Below are 18,337 nucleotides of genomic sequence, written 5' to 3'. Positions count from 1 at the left end.
TCCTAACCGCACAGCCAACTCGCCCGGTAACACCTGTTAAGTACACTTTATAATCTGTATCTTCCTCATTATCTCCTCTTGCCTGAACATCATTAACTCCTTATACATCCAGAAGCATCCTCTTTGATGACTCTGCCAGTTCTACATTCTTTCTCCTGTAAGCCCCATTAATATGAGTAGCTCCCATCGAATTATATTTCATTCATCAACTTGTTTCCAAGGAGTCATTCGCCTGTCAAATGGAAGTGTCCAAGGATTGCTCCAAATATTCTGAGCTCGGTAAGTTCTGCACACTCACATGGTGAACAGACAGACAATTCTCATCCCAATTCCTCCAACTGCTAAATCCTATGAAGCAGAATGCTACCCTACTTACATGTAAGTCCCAGGAAGAAACTCTCCTCTAGCGGTTTAGGGACCTCCTGTAGACTGTGTAGTCCTAGCCGCCTGAGCGCCAGGAAGGCCATGATTCAGAATATGCCAGAGATGCCGACTCGTATTAAACAGCAACTGGTATCCAGACTCTCGGGGCCACTTACTAAGGCTACTCAGCCATTATCCATGGGACATGACTACAGTAATCCACACCATGAACCATGTGGTAACAATAGGATGGATATATTCATACTGAACAGATAGGGCCGATTGCAGAAATGACAACTTGTTTTAAGCCTTAGACAACGTCTAAGTTGCGCATGATCTTCCACTGCATAAACAATATTCAGCTGGTGTTTAACTAGATATCACTGAAAGTTTTAATATTGGTTCGAAAATGGAAACAGAACTATCTTTCATGCAACTCTTTGCTTCTCGCAACTAATGAAAATCGTCGGTGCACGCGCCAAACCTTGGTCAGCTGTCGTCTCTGCACACTTTACTCAAATAGCTAAGCATGAGCATTACTTGCCCACAGATAAGAATATCACTTTTGGTAGAAATTAAATCTCATAATATTATCGACACAAAAGTGACACTACCGTACGAGGAAGTGAAGTTTTTATTATAGTGTTGTTACGAAGAGTGTAATAATCTAAATAGCTTCGTTGAAGGGAAGATGACACAATAGTACTGTGTAACCGAATGAGTTACATGGGCCATATCGAACCCATAATTCTACGATGAGAAAATAATTTTTTATTTTTCCCAATATTTATTTCAGCTACAAACTACTTTTTTGAGAGGCCACGTTTGCATTTCGAGAGCCTCTCTGTTTCGTGGGAGCGAGCGCCCCGCGTCAAGCAAGCTGCGAACTCGTGAAACGCCGGGACACTTCGGTGGACTTCGAATATTCAACAATTTTTCAAATTCAAGGAATTCTTCATAAACGTCCGGGCAGAAATAATTTATTTTGCCTGTTGCGAGTATGGTAAAAGTATGAAATTAACACCGTAATAAATCGTAAGTCTGTCCGAAGTTATGGAACAAAGTTCATGAAAATTGGTCTATTGAATGCGGAATTAGCAGATTGTGCAATCAAGCTTCATGGTGTGAGTAGCGTCACTCCATAGGGTATAAAAGAAATCTCCCTTCGAACATTACACAGTCCCTGTCTGGTTACTGGAGCAGCGGAGCCCACGTCACTCGTCAGCAGAAAAGTGTGAAAATTTTCTCTCCAAATAACTTATTACACGTTCGTGTTTATGGTTCAAATATACTGTTAGAATGGAAGATGATAGAAATTTTCTGAGCTGCCGCTAATGGGAACTTTGAAGGTTTAGATATTTGGGTGAATAAGTAATTGAGTTTCTCTTTGTATTCAGTGTGTGCGTATAATATTTGTTAGAGTCTGGATGTGAGCCACAGGGTCTGGATTCTTATCTGTTGGAACACCTGGTCTCTCAGTAGGGTGAAAGGAAGCGGCGGTCGTGCGAACGCAGTAGATGTGGTCATTTGAGCAGAGTGTTCATCGCCTGCTAAACGTTTGAAAGTGCGTTGGAAAGTGTTGTGTAATTTAAGTTGTATGTATGAGAAGATGTTGGTAAATTTAGCCATGGAAGGCTAAATAAACGAGGTTTACTGGCCTGATGCAGCCAGAATCCAGGACGATGGCTACGATCACAGGTCTGTGTATATTTATGTATCAATGTTGTAGTTAGATTATTGTTTGTCCTTACCAATTTTCATTGCGTGTGTTGGGTTGATATTTTGTAATACTCAGGCGAAGGTATTATATTTCTGGTCAGCGTGTGAAAATCTTTAGTGTTGTAAAATTCACGTCAAGAAACTATAAATGCGAAGTTTAAATACTGTGTTAATATTCTTTGAGATATTGTCCGAATTGAGAAAAATTAGGAAGGTGATAATGAGAACGTAGTCGTGGCGAATTTCTTAATTTCGAATATCGTTTGAATTCAGGAAATTTTTGTCGAAATAATAATAATAATAATAATAATAATAATAATAATAATAATAATAATAATAATAATAATAATAATAATAATAATAATAATAATAATGTTTTACCGCGGGACAAAATTTTCCTATGTTAAAAGTGGATTTAACAAGTATGTTCTACAAGGTTTGCAGGTGTCTAGAAAATTCCAGTGAAATCCGATAAAGTCATGTTTTATTCATGGGAAGTAAAATTTTGTGACATTGTATGTCGATGATATGGAAAATCACAGTGTGTTGTATTCTCGCGGTCCGAAAGTTGTAGTAACAGTAAAATAAAAAGGTGTATTTTATAAAAGTTGTTTGTCACGAGAGGATTGAGGTTTGAAAAAGTTTTGAAATATAAGAAAATGGATTGAGAGCGAAGAATTTATATATGTGGAGATAAGAGTTGTACAAACGTTGAAGGCAGAGAAAGCCTGGATATTTCATATAATACCGCCATGAGAAGGCGATGAGAATGAATTTTTGAGACAGGTTGTATATAAAATGTGAGATTTATGTGGCAGGCTGTAGTATATTCCGCTAACAATCCGAAAGCTGAGAGCTGGAGAAGGTTGGTTCGAGATGATTATTGTGTGAGGCACAGTAAATTTCAAGTAGGATCCCAAGTGAAAAAAAAAAAAAAAAAGATTCATGTGGAGATTGTAAATCATGGTAGTAAAAGAAAAAAAAATCAAGTGACTAGTTACGTAAAGTCAGTATAATGAATATTAGAATAATATGACCTCAAGGATAGAAGAGCATTTTGAATACGCGGTTGGTGTTGTTTGATTGTAATGACAAGTTTCCAATCAGTAAAGTTCATAAATTACAAGGCGGCAATTTATCATTAAATCGGAAACGTTTGTGGGATGAGATATTGGACGTTATAAAGCTATATGTTTGGCTGTATAGATTCATTGGGTTTCGTTTCACTGGATAGTCATGGATGTGAATATTTGGAAAATGACGGTAGGCGATTTGAGGGCTTGACCTTAAAACTGCAGTGTGGATAGTCAAGTAGTGTCAGACGTATGTTGGAAGTCATTATTCTTTTCTAAACTTCATTCAGCATGCTGAGATCGTGTTTGAGTTGTGGATTGTTCGCCACGCGTTATTTATATTTCAATTTCACGTTTTAGTAACAAGATAGGGACTTGCTGCATTTTCCCGACTTGCGTTCTTTCTGTGGCAAGATTTGTTTCGTTGTGTTTTATTACTTTCGACCAGATTTACAGCTAAAAATATCAAAGTTTGTTTGAAGTTACGATTTCGCCTGATATATTAGGGGAAGTGTATACGACCCAATTTCCGCACGACAATAGATTTAGGACGTCACGTTATCCTAGGAGTATACTGATGATGAGACGTCCTAGTTTACGCTCAACGATAGAATTAGGAAGGCATGTGTACATAGAGGTTAGTGTTACGGTGTGCAGACGTTAGGTAAGCCCAACGATAGGTCTAGGATGTCAGCTGTACATACTCAAGTCTTAGATTAGATGTTTTTGCGAAGTGACTTGAGCGATGGTAGTGTCTGCAGTAGTATACGCAATGTGAAGAGTGTAAGCTCAGTAATAACGAGGCCAAGCTTGTGTGCATCCCTTTACCAGCTGGAAGGTGTTTACCTAAGATTATGGAATCACTAATGGCGAGGGTTGTCCAACATTGGGTACTGAGCTAGCGGTGATTGACTATTACTGCAGTTTGCCATGCGTGTTTGAGTTCAATGAACTTCAGTATTTTATTTTATTTTATTTTACGGACCTAACTGTTTTGTCGTTCTGACGTCCATTTTTTGCTTTGATGGTATGCGTGCTGACACTCAACGTATTAGTGTGAGACTTGAATTACGAATGCGGATTCGATTCGTCAGCCGGTAAGATATTTTATTTTCAATCTTTGTCGTTCTTTCATTTTTACACGCAGTCGAGTTTGATCAATTGATAACTTTGTAGATAGTGTGTAGGGACAAACAATAAGTAGATGGATCTGTGATGGTAGTCATTGTTAAATAGGAAAGAATTCTGTATTTTGTTTTATTTTACCATGTGGACTTGTAATTTTATTAAGCGTAACGTAACCATTTGTAACCTGAAAGTCGGTTCTATAATAATATGTTTCAAGTGATTTACCACTTTTTAATTAAGTTCAGTGTTTGGCATTTCTTCTAAACGCGTGATGAATAAGTGTTTCCTGCATTTCGCAGTTTTGTTCCTTCAGAACGACGTAACGTAAGATCCTTGCAGATCGTGTTGTTGTTGGTTCCTTCTGAACAGCTGTTTGGGTGATGCACGTTTTAGCATCGGGATTATTTTATCACTTAAGGGTGTCATGAAATGACCAATACATGGTGGATTTTTTTTTCAATTGTGAATGCTGCTGTTAACTTGTAGTGAACACCATGCTTTCCAATAATATTTCGCAACCTATCCAAAGCAACTGATAGTCAATTTGGTTCGATTAAGGGTCCATTCGGCGGGTGTTCTGTATTACATGTTATATTACATGTTATAAACCTCATTTTAGGTCCGTATTGAAAATTTTTACAGTTCAACAATAATAAAGGTGTTTAAATTTGTTCCACCTATTCAATACTTATATTTTCACTTATAGTGGTTACATAAATAGATTTTTAGTTACATGGGACATGTTTTGCCCTCAATTTTTTTTGCTAGTTGCTTTACGTCGCACCGACACAGATAGGTCTTATGGCGACGATGGGACAAGGAAGGGCTAGGAGTAGGAAGGAAGCGGCCGTGGCCTTAATTAAGGTACAGCCCCAGCATTTGCCTGGTGTGAAAATGGGAAACCACGGAAAACCATTTTCAGGGCTGCCGACAGTGGGATTGCCCTCAATTAAGGGCATCTTCAGCCTAAACACAATCTTCAACATTATAACTAAATTAAAAGTGGAAGTTAAAAGTTTAGTCAGTTATTAAAATTCGGAACATAAAAATGTGAAAAGTGATACAATATATAAAGATGCTAATGGAAAACTGTCTTATGATTAAACTATAATCTTGTCGGAGACTAAAACTTCTTCTATTAAAATTCTAATTAAAAACAGTTCATATAAAATATTAGTGGAAAACCAAAGTGGTAATATTATAAAGCCAACGACATGAGGGCGTGAACACAAGCATAAACTTGATTGTCATGAATACAATCTTTCCAAGGCCGCTGATGAAATTCGTCAGCAAGTGAGACAGAAGCATCTGTTGAAAAATTGTAAGTGGCCCTTAGCACTGGTAGGTAATAAAAATGGCTGAAACCTTGCCAGAAAATGTCAGTAGATGCAGAAATAATGTTTTATGTAAGTGGAAGTTGTTATTTGTTATCTACTGTTGTGTTGGTTGCAGACGGGCAGCATGGTGATGAATATATTAATAGGAAAGGGGTACCCATAATAAATGTGCAAGCCACTTGCAACGCGAGTGAAGAGTTTACTAGTGTGGACGTCACTCGGCCTGCTTCAGTGCACGAATCTTGAATCTGGTGAAGCTTTGATGTTTGCAAAGTAATGAGAGGCAATCCTGCAAATGCCCTTCTTGGGGATGCAGGTTATGCATTGCACCATGGCTTATGACCCCGTATTGAAATCCTGAAACCGCAGAACAAACACCCCACAATAAGTATATAAAAAAAGAGAGGGTGATAATAGAGAGATGTTTTGGGCAGGTAAAATAACGCTTTCCAATACTTCAGAATAAAATACGATAGCCATAGAGATATTTTAGAGTTATTTTAGTGTGTTTCATTCTGTACATGTAGAACAATATATCTCGGGAATGATGGTCATGAAATTCTTGAAACTGTGAATGCAGATGAAGAGGTCGTAGAAGTTGATGATGGGCAGATATATGAGAGAGAGATCAACAAAGAAGGGATGAAATGGCAAGGCTACTAAAAGGATTGTAATCTTACTTAAGTATTTGCCAAATGTGTTCCTTTTAATAATATTTTATTAATTATGATATGCAGACTATTCATCTCATTTTTAACCCTATATTAGTCTTGCGCTTGTAGTGAAGTACTTACATACATACATACATACATACATACATACATACATACATACATTATCATTATAGACTGTTATGCCTTTCAGCGTTCAGTCTGCAAGCCTCTGAGAATTTACTAAACGTCGCCACCATCCTCGATTTGCAACTAGTGTTGTGGCCTCATTTAGTTCTATACCTCTTATCTTTAAATCGTTAGAAACCGAGTCTAACCATCGTCGTCTTGGTCTCCCTCTACTTCTCTTACCCTCCATAACAGAGTCCATTATTCTCCTAGGTAACTTATCCTCCTCCATTCGCCTCACATGACCCCACCACCGAAGCCGGTTTATGCGTACAGCTTCATCCATCGAGTTCATTCCGAACTTAGCCTTTATCTCCTCATTCCGAGTACCCTCCTGCCATTGTTCCCACCTGTTTGTACCAGAAATCATTCTCGCTACTTTCATGTCTGTTACTTCTAACTTATGAATAAGATATCCTGAGTCCACCCAGCTTCCGCTCCCGTAAAGCAAAGTTGGTCTGAAAACAGACCGATGTAAAGATAGTTTCGTCTGGGAGCTGACTTCCTTCTTACAGAATACTGCTGATCGCAACTGCGAGCTCACTGCATTAGCTTTACTACACCTTGATCCAATCTCACTCACTATATTACCCTCCTGGGAAAACAAACAACCTAAATACTTGAAATTATCGACCTGTTCTAGCTTTGTATCACCAATCTGACATTCAATTCTGTTGAATTTCTTACCTACTGACATCAATTTAGTCTTCGAGAGGCTAATTTTCATACCATACTCATTGCACCTATTTTCAAGTTCCAAGATATTAGACTGCAGGCTTTCGGCACAGTCTGCCATTAGGACCAAGTCGTCAGCATAGGCCAAACTGCTTACTACATTTCCACCTAACTCAATCCCTCCCTGCCATTTTATACCTTTCAGCAGATGATCCATGTAAACTACGAACAGCAAAGGTGAAAGATTACAGCCTTGTCTAACTCCTGTAAGTACCCTGAACCAAGAACTCATTCTACCATCAATTCTCACTGAAGCTCAATTGTCAACATAAATGCCTTTGATTGATTTTAATAATCTACCTTTAATTCCATAGTCCCGCAGAATGGCGAACATCTTTTCCCTCGGTACCCTGTCATTTATGCTTTCTCTAGATCTACGAAACATAAACACAACTGCCTATTCCTCTCGTAGCATTTTTCAATTACCTGGCGCATACTGAAAATCTGATCCTGACAGCCTCTCTGTGGTCTGAAACCACACTGGTTTTCATCCAACTTCCTCTCAACGACTGATCGCACCCTCCCTTCCAGGATGCCTGTGAATACTTTGCCTGGTATACTAATCAATGAGATACCTCGATAGTTGTTGCAATCCTTCCTGTTCCCTTGCTTATAGATAGGTGCAATTACTGCTTTTGTCCAATCTGAAGGTACCTTACCAACACTCCACGCTAATTTTACTACTCTATGAAGCCATTTCATCCCTGCCTTCCCACTGTTCTTCACCATTTCAGGTCTAATTTCATCTATTCCTGCTGCCTTATGACAATGGAGTTTATTTACTATCCTTTCCACTTCCTCAAGCATAATTTCACAAACATCCTTTTCCTCCTCCCCATGAGCTTGGCTGTTTGCAACACCACCATGATGATTCCCTTTTACATTGAGAAGATGTTCAAAATATTCCCTCCACCTCTCCAGTGATTCCCTGGGATCTATTATGAGTTCACCTGAATTACTCAAAACACTGTTCATTTCCTTTTTCCCTCCCTTCCTAAGATTCCTTATTACTGTCCAGAAAGGTTTCCCTGCTGCTTGACCTAGCCTTTCCAGGTTGTTACCAAAATCTTCCCATGACTTCTTTTTGGATTCAACAACTTGTTATTTGTTTCGCTCTGTTTCTTTCATCTACGTACAACTCCCTGTCTGCCTTGGCCCTTGTTTAGAGCCATTTCTGATAAGCCTTCTTTTTACGTTTACAGGCTGCTCTCACTTCATCATTCCACCAAGATGTTCACCTTTTCCCATCTTTACACACAGTTGTTCCTAGGCATTCCCTTGCTGTTTCTATTACAGCATCCCTGTATGCCACCCATTCACTTTCTATATCCTGAACCTGCTTACTGTCTACTGTTCGAAACAACTCACTAATCATATCCATGTACTTCTGTCTAATTTCCTCGTCCTGCAGACTTTCTACCGTTATTGGTTTGCAGACAGATTTCACTTTCTCTACCCTAGGCCTAGAGATACTTAGTTCACTACAGATCCCTTTATGGTCTGTATCATCAAAAAATCCGCGAAAAACTTGTACATTCCTAACAGATTTCCTGAATTCAAAGTCTGTTAAGATATAGTCTATTATGGATCTGGTACCCCTAGCCTCCCATGTGTAGCGGTGAATAGCCTTATGCTTGAAGAAAGTATTCATAACAGCTAAACCCATATTAGCACAGAAGTCCATCAAACGCTTCCCATTCCCATTAGCTTCCATATCTTCCCCACATTTACCAATCACCCTTTCGTATCCTTCAGTTCTATTCCCAACTCTCGCATTGAAATCGCCCATTAGCACTACTCTATCCTTGCTGTTGACCCTGACCACGATGTCACTCAATGCTTCATAAAACTTGTCAACTTCATCCTCATCTGCACCCTCACATGGTGAATACACGGACACAATTCTTGTCCTAATTCCTCCCACTGACAAATCTACCCACATCATTCGCTCATTTACGTGTCTAACAGAAACTATGTTGCATGCAATGGTATTCCTGATAAAGAGCCCTACCCCAGACTCTGCCCTTCCCTTTCTAACACCCGTCAAGTACACTTTATAATCTCCTATCTCTTCCTCATTATCTCCCCTTACCCAAATATCACTTACTCCTAGCACATCCAGATGCATCCTCTTTGCTGACTCAGCCAGTTCTACCTTCTTTCTTCCATAAGCCCCATTAATATTGATAGCTCCCCATTGAACTCCATTTCGTTCGCCAAGTTGTTTCCAAGGAGTCCCTCGCCTGTCAAATGGGAGTGGGACTCCATTACTCCCATAGGTCCGAGGCTTGCTTAAAGTGTTCTGAGCTCGGTAAATTCATGAAGCAGGATGCTGCCCTACTTGCACATAGTCCAAGTGAGGATCTCTCCTCTAACGGGTTATGGACCACCGGTGAATTGCGTAGTCCTAGCCGCCTGAGCACAAGGAGGGCCACGACTCAGAATATGTCTGAGATGCCCACTCCCATTCCATAGCAACTGGTATCCCGACTCTCAGGACCACTTACTAGGCCACTCAGCCGTTGCCCACGGTTCACGAACTAGGACGTGACTACAGTAACCCACATACATGAACCATGTGAAGTACTTTGTTATACATATTATTATGGCCTTCAAATCATGCTCTTAATAAGTGATTGAAACTATTTTTTGTGCCAGAGATTAAGAGTACGTCAATCTATGTTTGGGTCCTGATACTACAAATCTTTCCTTTTTATTTTTAAGGAATAATAATGTTATTTGCTTTTTGTCCCACTAACTACTTTTACGGTTTATGGAGACGCCGAGGTGCCGGAATTTAGTTCCGCAGGAGTTCTTTTACGTGCCACTAAATCTACCGACACGAGGCTGACGTATTTGAGCACCTTCAAATACCACCGGACTGAGCTAGGATCAAACCTGCCAATATGGGGTCAGAAGGCCAGTGCCTCAACCATCTGAGTCACTCAGCTAGGCTATTTTTAAAGTGAGCAGGAGAAAATCATTACTGAAAAATCTACTTCCTGAAATATGTAGAATTTTTCTTTCAATTTTTTCTGCAATTAATGTATCACATTTAAAACTACCAACCCCTGTCCAGAAAATTAGCTGTTTTTTAATTAAACTCTTTTTAAGTCCTGACACGGAAGACACGGAAGAAAGTGGAGTACGGAACAGAATTCCCCCCGTTTAATCTACCGCTATAAATAAAATCTGCCAGGACCAACAGAAAGCGAAACATAAAATAAATAAATGGTTAAAATAACCCAAATACAGATTTGAACATTGTGTGAACACATTTAATATTTTGTCACTACATTTTTCTCTGCTTGCTGTTGTCCATTTCCCACAATAACTTCTCTTCTGTCAATGCAATAAAACTCGCAACTGTTTCATTAGCACTCGTTTTTGCAACTCTGGAAATGACATTTCTGCACCGGCTTTTTTTTTTTCTCCTTCTTGTTCAACTTTCTTTCCCGGGTGTGTTGAAGGTGTGTTGCTACAGAATATAGGGGTGGTTGTGGTGGAAGACTTAAAGATGTGCCTGGGTCATGTGTTGATCAAGAAGTCACCACTGCTGATTTTCGTCCTGCAATATTATTAGAAATATTCACTAATGCAATTATAATTTATGTTTACCATAATTATAAATATTTTAATTTTAGTAGAATTATTTATTGTTTCATGACATTTTTCTTAACTTGCAATCTGTTTATTGATGGATTTGAGTTACTCTCCATTATATCCAGTAATTTTTTTTCCCACGATTTACCTGGACTGGTTTGTTTCCTGTTCTTTTCAAAGCTGTGTTTGCTTTAATTCTGTCGTTCATATTTTGAATTCTTTCAGAAACTTGATCTTCAGATAGTTCGATCCCAAATTGACTTCTTGTTTCCTGGAAGATCACCTACAATGCTGCTGCTGCTTTTTTAAATTTTTTTATTTTTTATTATCGAACATCTGGTAGCTGAGATATTGAAAATAGGATGAGTTAAGACTTCAATACACAGACTATACGAAACCTGCCTGAAATTCAGTACCCTCCTCCTCCTTGATAACTAACAGTTAAATTATTCTGAAAACTTTTAACTTGCTGTTGTAACCTACCTCACTGGGCCTCAGTTCCTAGAAGCTGTGCGTCAGTGAGCATCAGTTCACACTCGAAACATTAAGTAAAGACTCATGCAGTGCAGCGAGATGTTATGTATCCTGTTTATCAGTTGAGTGTTTCCCCTCTTCCACTAGCGAGTAGGAGCTCCGAGTAAGCACTTAACTTTTATGTATATCGCCCATTAACAGACATAGAAGCAGAAGAGGCTAGTGTGCTAGCAGCAAACAGAGGATTCAGGAGGCACCTAATTCATGCACAGAGGTATGCTGACAGAGCACTGAAAGTTATTATGGAGGAGGAGGAGCTGCTGCTTGAAGAAGGGTTTGGAGATGTAATGCAGGCTATTCTTGAAAATGTCAACTTTAGTATGAATCAGCTTCAAGTCTCTGAGGATACAATATGACCCGTCAGGAGCCAGACTGTCATATTTTAAAAGTTCTTCCTTTTTAAAAAAGGATGATTTTCTTTATGTCATATCGACACAGATAAGCCTTATGGCAACAATGGGATAGGAAAGGGTTAGGAGTGGGAAGGAAGCAACTGTGGCCTCAACTAAGGAACAGCCCCAGCATTTGCCTGGTGTGAAAATGGAAAGCCATCTTCAGGGCTGCCGAAAGTGGGGTTCAAACCCACTATCTCCCGAATGCAAGCTGATAGCTATGTGATTCAAAACCCTGCAGCTACTTGCTTGGTGAGCCAGACTGTATTTCACCCTAGAATATTATACTGGAATCTGTTACCCTCTTTGAAAATATCCAATGCAAAACACACATAAATGGCTGTTACAGGCTTCTATATTCTCCCTATCTCAAATGAAAGGAGCTATGGACAGTAACAATGAAAAAAAAAACCCATCAACAATCAAGAAGTATCAACAAAATCAGAAGGCTGTGCACACAGTTTGTGAGGAGAACCTAAGACAAGTAAGAAAATGTAAAAGGACAATGAGATTTAACAACAGAAACTTCCATGTAGTTCTGAACCAATCCAGAAACAGTCTTCATCATGATAATCAACATATCATCATTCTATCCTAACTTCTCAGAGGCAAACCCTTCACAGGCACAAATATAAAATGTTCATAAAACACATCAGGTTTCAATAAAAAGTATGTTCTCTTACCATGTGGTACTGGATCAGCAAGTACTTCTTCACGTTGTAGATGTTTGTTCTTATTAGCACAATATTCAAAAATGACAGGCATTCTTGTAGAGCACTGCTCCAAAAGCACACCATACGTTCTCTTGCGAAGTGCTAAATAATGGACAGCTATAGATGGGAATCTGTTGCACTGTCTGTCTTCTAATGAAGCAGACAACTCAAAAGTATGATCTGCCACTACACCATACACAGCGGTCATGAGCACATTTGATTTCATTAGCTCCTTAGCTGTTTGTACAATTACTGACCAGCTTTCAAGTGGCCTCTCTACGTTTTCCCCAGAAGCTGTAAAGACACAAAGAATTAATTTGGGGAATATTAGTAGCTGTTGCAGATTAGGAATTTGCAAGACAACTTTGATCATCACCCCTCAGTAATTGTGAAGGTATAAAAAAAATATATATATAAATGTTTAATACCATAGTAATTACATTATGACACATGCAATAACACTATTTAGATCAGCTTCTGAATGAATATTTTATGTGCTTCCAAAACTCTTAATTTTGTTACCCACAGAAATTTTCCATGTTGCATAATACACAGGATTTATCTTGTACATATCATGACAATCAAGTTGGTATTAACGTTATTTAATACAACATAATTACCTAAGTCATTATCAATAAACTAACCAGATCAATCCAGTACATGGGATGGAGAAAAGGGAGGAGGAAGTAGCTTCTGCAGCTGTCAGGAAAGATAGGACTGACCAGGAGGGGAGGGGATCAAATGAGGTGGGTAGGGTTGAGGCTCTGGTCATGGGGGATTCTATCGTTAGACAAGTCGGAAAAGTGTGTGGAGGAAAGGGTACCAGGGTAGAGCGTTATCCAGGAATTAGGTTAAGACAGATGTTGAAGAAAGTAGAAGAGAAGGAGGAGGGAAAGGAGAAAGTGGTGGTGTTTCACGTTGGTACTAACAACGTAAGACAAGCAGGTATAAGTACCAACATAGTTGGGAATGTGTGGGATCTGGTAAATGCAGCACGGATGAAGTTTAAGGGTGCGGAGATTGTTATCAGTGGAATACTGTGTAGGAGGGATACTGACTGGAAGGTGATTGGGGATTTAAATGAGACTATGGAGTGGGTATGTGGGTAACTGGGAGTGAAATTTCTAGATCTTAATGGGTGGGTAGGAGATAGGGATCTGCGCTCAGATGGCTTTCACTTAAACCGCAGTAGTACATATAAGTTAGGAAATTTGTTTAGAAGGGTTATAGGGAGGTACATTCAGGGAAAGAGGGTGAGCTAGGCAGCAGTGTTAAGGGAACAGAGAACTGGAAATCAAGTAGGGATGACATAAAACAGTTAGTGCTCAACTGTAGAAGTATTGTAAAGAAAGGAATAGAATTAAGTAATTTAATAGATATATACTTACTAGATATTGTAATAGGAGTTGAATCATGGCTGAGAAATGATATAATGGATGCAGAAATTTTCTCACGGAACTGGAGGGTGTATCATAGAGATAGGATAGGAAAGGTAGGAGGGGGAGTATTCATTCTTGTGAAAGAAGAATTTATAAGCTACGAAAAAGTTAAAGATGACAAGCATGAAATTCTAGGGGTAAGGCTCATTTCTAAAGATAATAGGCAACTAGATGCCTTTGGAGTGTACAGACCAGGAAAGGGTAGTGCAGATGCTGATTCAGAATTATTTGATAAGATAATCAGCTATGTGGGAAACGATAAGGAAAGGAACGTGATCGTAGCGGGTGATCTCAATTTACCAAATCTCAATTGGGAAGGTAATGCGAACGACACGAAGCATGACCAACAAATGGCAAATAAGTTAATATGGGAAGGGCACCTGATTCAGGAAGTGATGGAACCAACTAGAGGGAAGAATGTGGTGCTGGTAAAACCAGATGAGCTCTATGGGGGAAACCGAAGTAATAGATGGTATTAGTGATCACTAAGCTGTTTTGGTGGTAATTAAAAATAAATGAGAAAGACAGGAAGAGATTAAAATTAGGACTGTTAGGCAGTACCATATGGCTGATAAAACAGGCATGAGGGAGTTTTTAATAAGCAACTATGATCGGTGGAAAACTGTAAATAAAAATGTAAACAGACTCTGGGATGGGTTTATAGCAATTGTTGAGGAATGTGAAAATAGGTTTGTACCTTTAAAGGTGTTAAGGAATGGTAAAGATCCACTATATTATAACAGGGAAGTAAAGAGACTAAGAAGGAGGTGCAAGTTGGAAAGAAATAGAGTTAGAAATGGCTGTGGAAGTAAGGAGAAATTGAAGGAACTTACTAGGCAATTGAATCTAGCAAAGAAGTCAGCTAAGGATAACATGATGGCAAGCATAATTGGTGGCCACACTAATTTTAGTGAAAAATGGAAGTGTATGTATAGGTACTTTAAGGCAGAAACAGGTTCCAAGAAGGACATTCCGGGAATAATTAATGAACAAGGGGAGTGTGTATGCGAGGAACTTCAAAAGGCAGAAGTATTCAGTCAGCAGTATGTAAAGATTGTTGGTTACAAGGATAATGTCCAGATAGAGGAGGTGACTAATACTAAAGAAGTAGTAAAATTTACCAATGACAACAATGACATTTACAGTAAGATTTAAAAGTTGAAATCTAGAAAAGCAGCTGGAATTGATAAGGTTGCGGGGGATATACTAAAGACAATGGGTACTTGTTTGATTTTTGTTTGCATGAAGGAACTTTACCAAATGAATGGAGAGTTGCAATAGTAGCCCCTGTATATAAAGGAAAGGGTGATATGCATAAAGCTGAAAATTACAGGCCAGTCAGTTTGACATGCACTGTATGTATGCTTTGGGAAAGCATTCTTTCTGATTATATAAGACATGTTTGCAAAATTAATAATTGGTTTGACAGAAGGCAGTTTGGGTTTAGGAAAGGTTATTCCACTGAAGCCCAACTTGTAGGATTCCAGCAAGATATAGCAGATATCCTGGATTCAGGAGGTCAGTTGGACTGTATTGCGATTGACTTATCTAAGGCATTTGATAGGGTGGATCATGGGAAACTACTGGCAAAAATGAGTGCAATTGGACTTGACAAAAGAGTGACTGAATGGGTGGCTCTGTTTCTAGAAAATAGAACTCAGAGAATTAGAGTAGGTGAAGCTTTATCTGTCCCTGTAAAAATTAAGAGGGGAATTCCTCAAGGCAGTATTATTGGACCTTTATGTTTTCTTATATATATCAATGATATGTGTAAAGAAGTGGAATCAGAGATAAGGCTTTTTGCAGATGATATTATTCTGTACAGAGTAATAAATAAGTTACAAGATTGTGAGCAACTGCAAAATGACCTCAATAATGTTGTGAGATGGACAGTAGGCAATGGTATGGTGATAAATGGGGATAAAAGTCAGGTTGTGGGTTTCACAAATAGGAAAAGTCCTCTCAGTTTTAATTACTGCGTTGATGGGGTGAAAGTTCCCTTTGGGGATCATTGTAAATACCTAGGTATAAATATAAGGAAAGATCTTCATTGGGGTAATCACATAAATATGATTGTAAATAAAGGGTACAGATCTCTGCACATAGTTATGAGAGTATTTAGGGGTTGTAGTAAGGATGTAAAGGAGAGAGCATATTTGTCTCTGGTGAGACCTCAACTTGAGTATGGTTCCAGTGTATGGGACCCTTACCAGGATTACTTGATTCAGGAACTGGAAAAAATCCAAAGAAAAGCAGCTCGATTTGTTCTAAAGGAGACGAGCTGCTCGACTAAGTGGTATGTTCCGAGCTGTCAGTGGAGAGATGGCGTGGGAGGACATCAGTAGACAAATAAGTTTAGATGGTGTCTTTAAAAGTAGGAAAGATCACAATATGAAGATAAAGTTGGATTTTTTTTTTTTCTAGGGGCTTTATGTTGCACCGACACAGATAGGTCTTATGGGATAGGAAGGGCCTAGGAGTTGGAAGGAAGCGGCCGTGGCTTTAATTAAGGTACAGCCCCAGCATTTGCCTGGTGTGAAAATGGGGAAACCACAGAAAACCATCTTCACAGCTGCCGATAGTGGGATTCGAACCTACTATCTCCCGGATGCAAGCTCACAGCCGCGCGCCTCTACGCGCACGGCCAACTTACCCGGTAAGTTGGAATTCAAGAGAACAAATTGGAGCAAATATTCGTTCATAGGAAGGGGAGTTAGTGATTGGAATAACTTACCAAGGGAGATGTTCAATAAATTTCCAATTTCTTTGCAATCATTTAAGAAAATAGTAGGAAAACAACAGATAGGGAATCTGCCACCTGGGCGACTGCCCTAAATGCAGATCAGTAGTGACTGATAGTGATGCATGTGCAGGCCATGGAGCATACTATGAGTTTGAATCTTACCTTCAGCCATGCCTGACCCCATTCTCTTTTAACTCCAGATAAATAAAATCTCCCACAAAAACTGGTGTCTGTAATAAATTTGGGCTAGGATGGGGAAAAAAAATAGGCATTACCTCTATGTATATGTGGTGTTGCAGTTCGTTTCTTGACATTTGAGTTCATTCAAATTACGCTACCATTTCTATTCATAGCATTATTGTTATATTACTGTATTTTAATTGTTTTAGAAAATATTTAGGGGGTTGTCTAATGAGCTTTTAATGGGCTGGCTATTTTCCCTGTAATTTTCCGTTATGACATTTCATTCTTTTCATTTTTTTTTTCAGGTATCATGTTATCATATGTTTTCTTTACAGGTAGTTTTCAGGTAGTTTCTAAATTTATTTATTCATAAATTAGTTTCAGCAGACTTAACAACCTAACAGTTATAATTTAACTAAGATGAAACTAAAAAGAAATAGCTTCAGACATGACATCATATTAGAATGGTTAATAGTGGGATTTTAATATGCTTTCTTCTTCCTCAGCTGTGTTACTGTAGTTGAGTGCATTCTATCCCAGACCATCATCCTCAAGCCAAACAAAACCATACAATTAATTAAATTAAAATACAGTCTGTATCAGCACAATTTGGATTGAACCAGCTTCCGAAGCTTCTTGTCATCTTCAGTGGATCTACTAAAAATAAAATGATTAAAAATATACTAAAATTGATTTTACAAAGTGTGATGATACAGACTGTATTTTAATTTAATAAACTGCATCAAACCATGAGCACTGTTCATGAAATGGCTTTAATTGTTTAAAATTAGGAGATAATAATAATAATAATAATAATAATAATAATAATAATAATAATAATAATAATAATAATAATAATAACAACATTGTTATTATTATTTGGTTTACTTCCCACTAACTACTTCTACCATTTTTGGAGACTAGGTGCCAGACTTTTGTCCTGTAGAAGTTCTTTTACATGCCAGTAAATTGACAGACACAAGACTGACGTATTTGAGCACCTTCAAATACCATTGGACTAAGCCAGGACAGAACCTGCCAAGTTGGGGTCATGATTAAAAGAGAAAACCATGTCAACAAGACAGGAAACTATAATGAACGTTTACAGCAAAGTAATAGCCTCTAAGCAAAGATGTTTACAGTAGAGCTCTGCTAAATCGAGCTACCTGGGGCTAACGCTAACCTCCAGTCACAAAAATCTTGGATCACACGGAAATACAAAAAATAAAAGGGTAATGTGTTCATAAATGTTTAACGTCATAAGTTATGAATTTCATTATGGTCCGTATTGACAATACATTATTATCAAAGGGTACAGAAGGGTCCACCTATTCAATACCATTAGCTTGTATATTGTCTTATAAAACTAGTTTCGACTCCATATATGTTGGGTCATCTTCAGCCATGATCCAATTGGAAGACATATGCACACGTATAACCAATAATAATTCAAACACTCTGGTATGTCACAATTTACAGTCTTAATTTAAGACATTGATGAAGTCCGAACAACACATTCAAACTTGAAACTGAATG

General features: G+C 38.5%; 1 protein-coding gene across 2 annotated transcripts in view; it reads right to left on the bottom strand.

The window, feature by feature from the left end:
* Nucleotides 1-18,337, bottom strand: part of LOC136863754 (constitutive coactivator of peroxisome proliferator-activated receptor gamma) — a 1,011,420-nt gene that overhangs the window by 567,382 nt on the left and 425,701 nt on the right. For both annotated transcript variants that reach the window (XR_011017848.1, XM_068226360.1), the window contains exon 6: nucleotides 12,407-12,730. Coding sequence is in view for 1 of the 2 variants with exons in the window: in XM_068226360.1 (XP_068082461.1) it covers nucleotides 12,407-12,730 (324 nt within the window). In the remaining variant the exon portion in view is untranslated. The remainder of the gene's footprint in view (nucleotides 1-12,406; nucleotides 12,731-18,337) is intronic.

The sequence above is a fragment of the Anabrus simplex genome, chromosome 2, assembly GCF_040414725.1.
Source record: "Anabrus simplex isolate iqAnaSimp1 chromosome 2, ASM4041472v1, whole genome shotgun sequence".
In the NCBI taxonomy this organism is placed as follows: Eukaryota; Metazoa; Arthropoda; class Insecta; order Orthoptera; family Tettigoniidae; genus Anabrus; species Anabrus simplex.
This window is presented reverse-complemented; position numbering and strand designations above follow the sequence as displayed.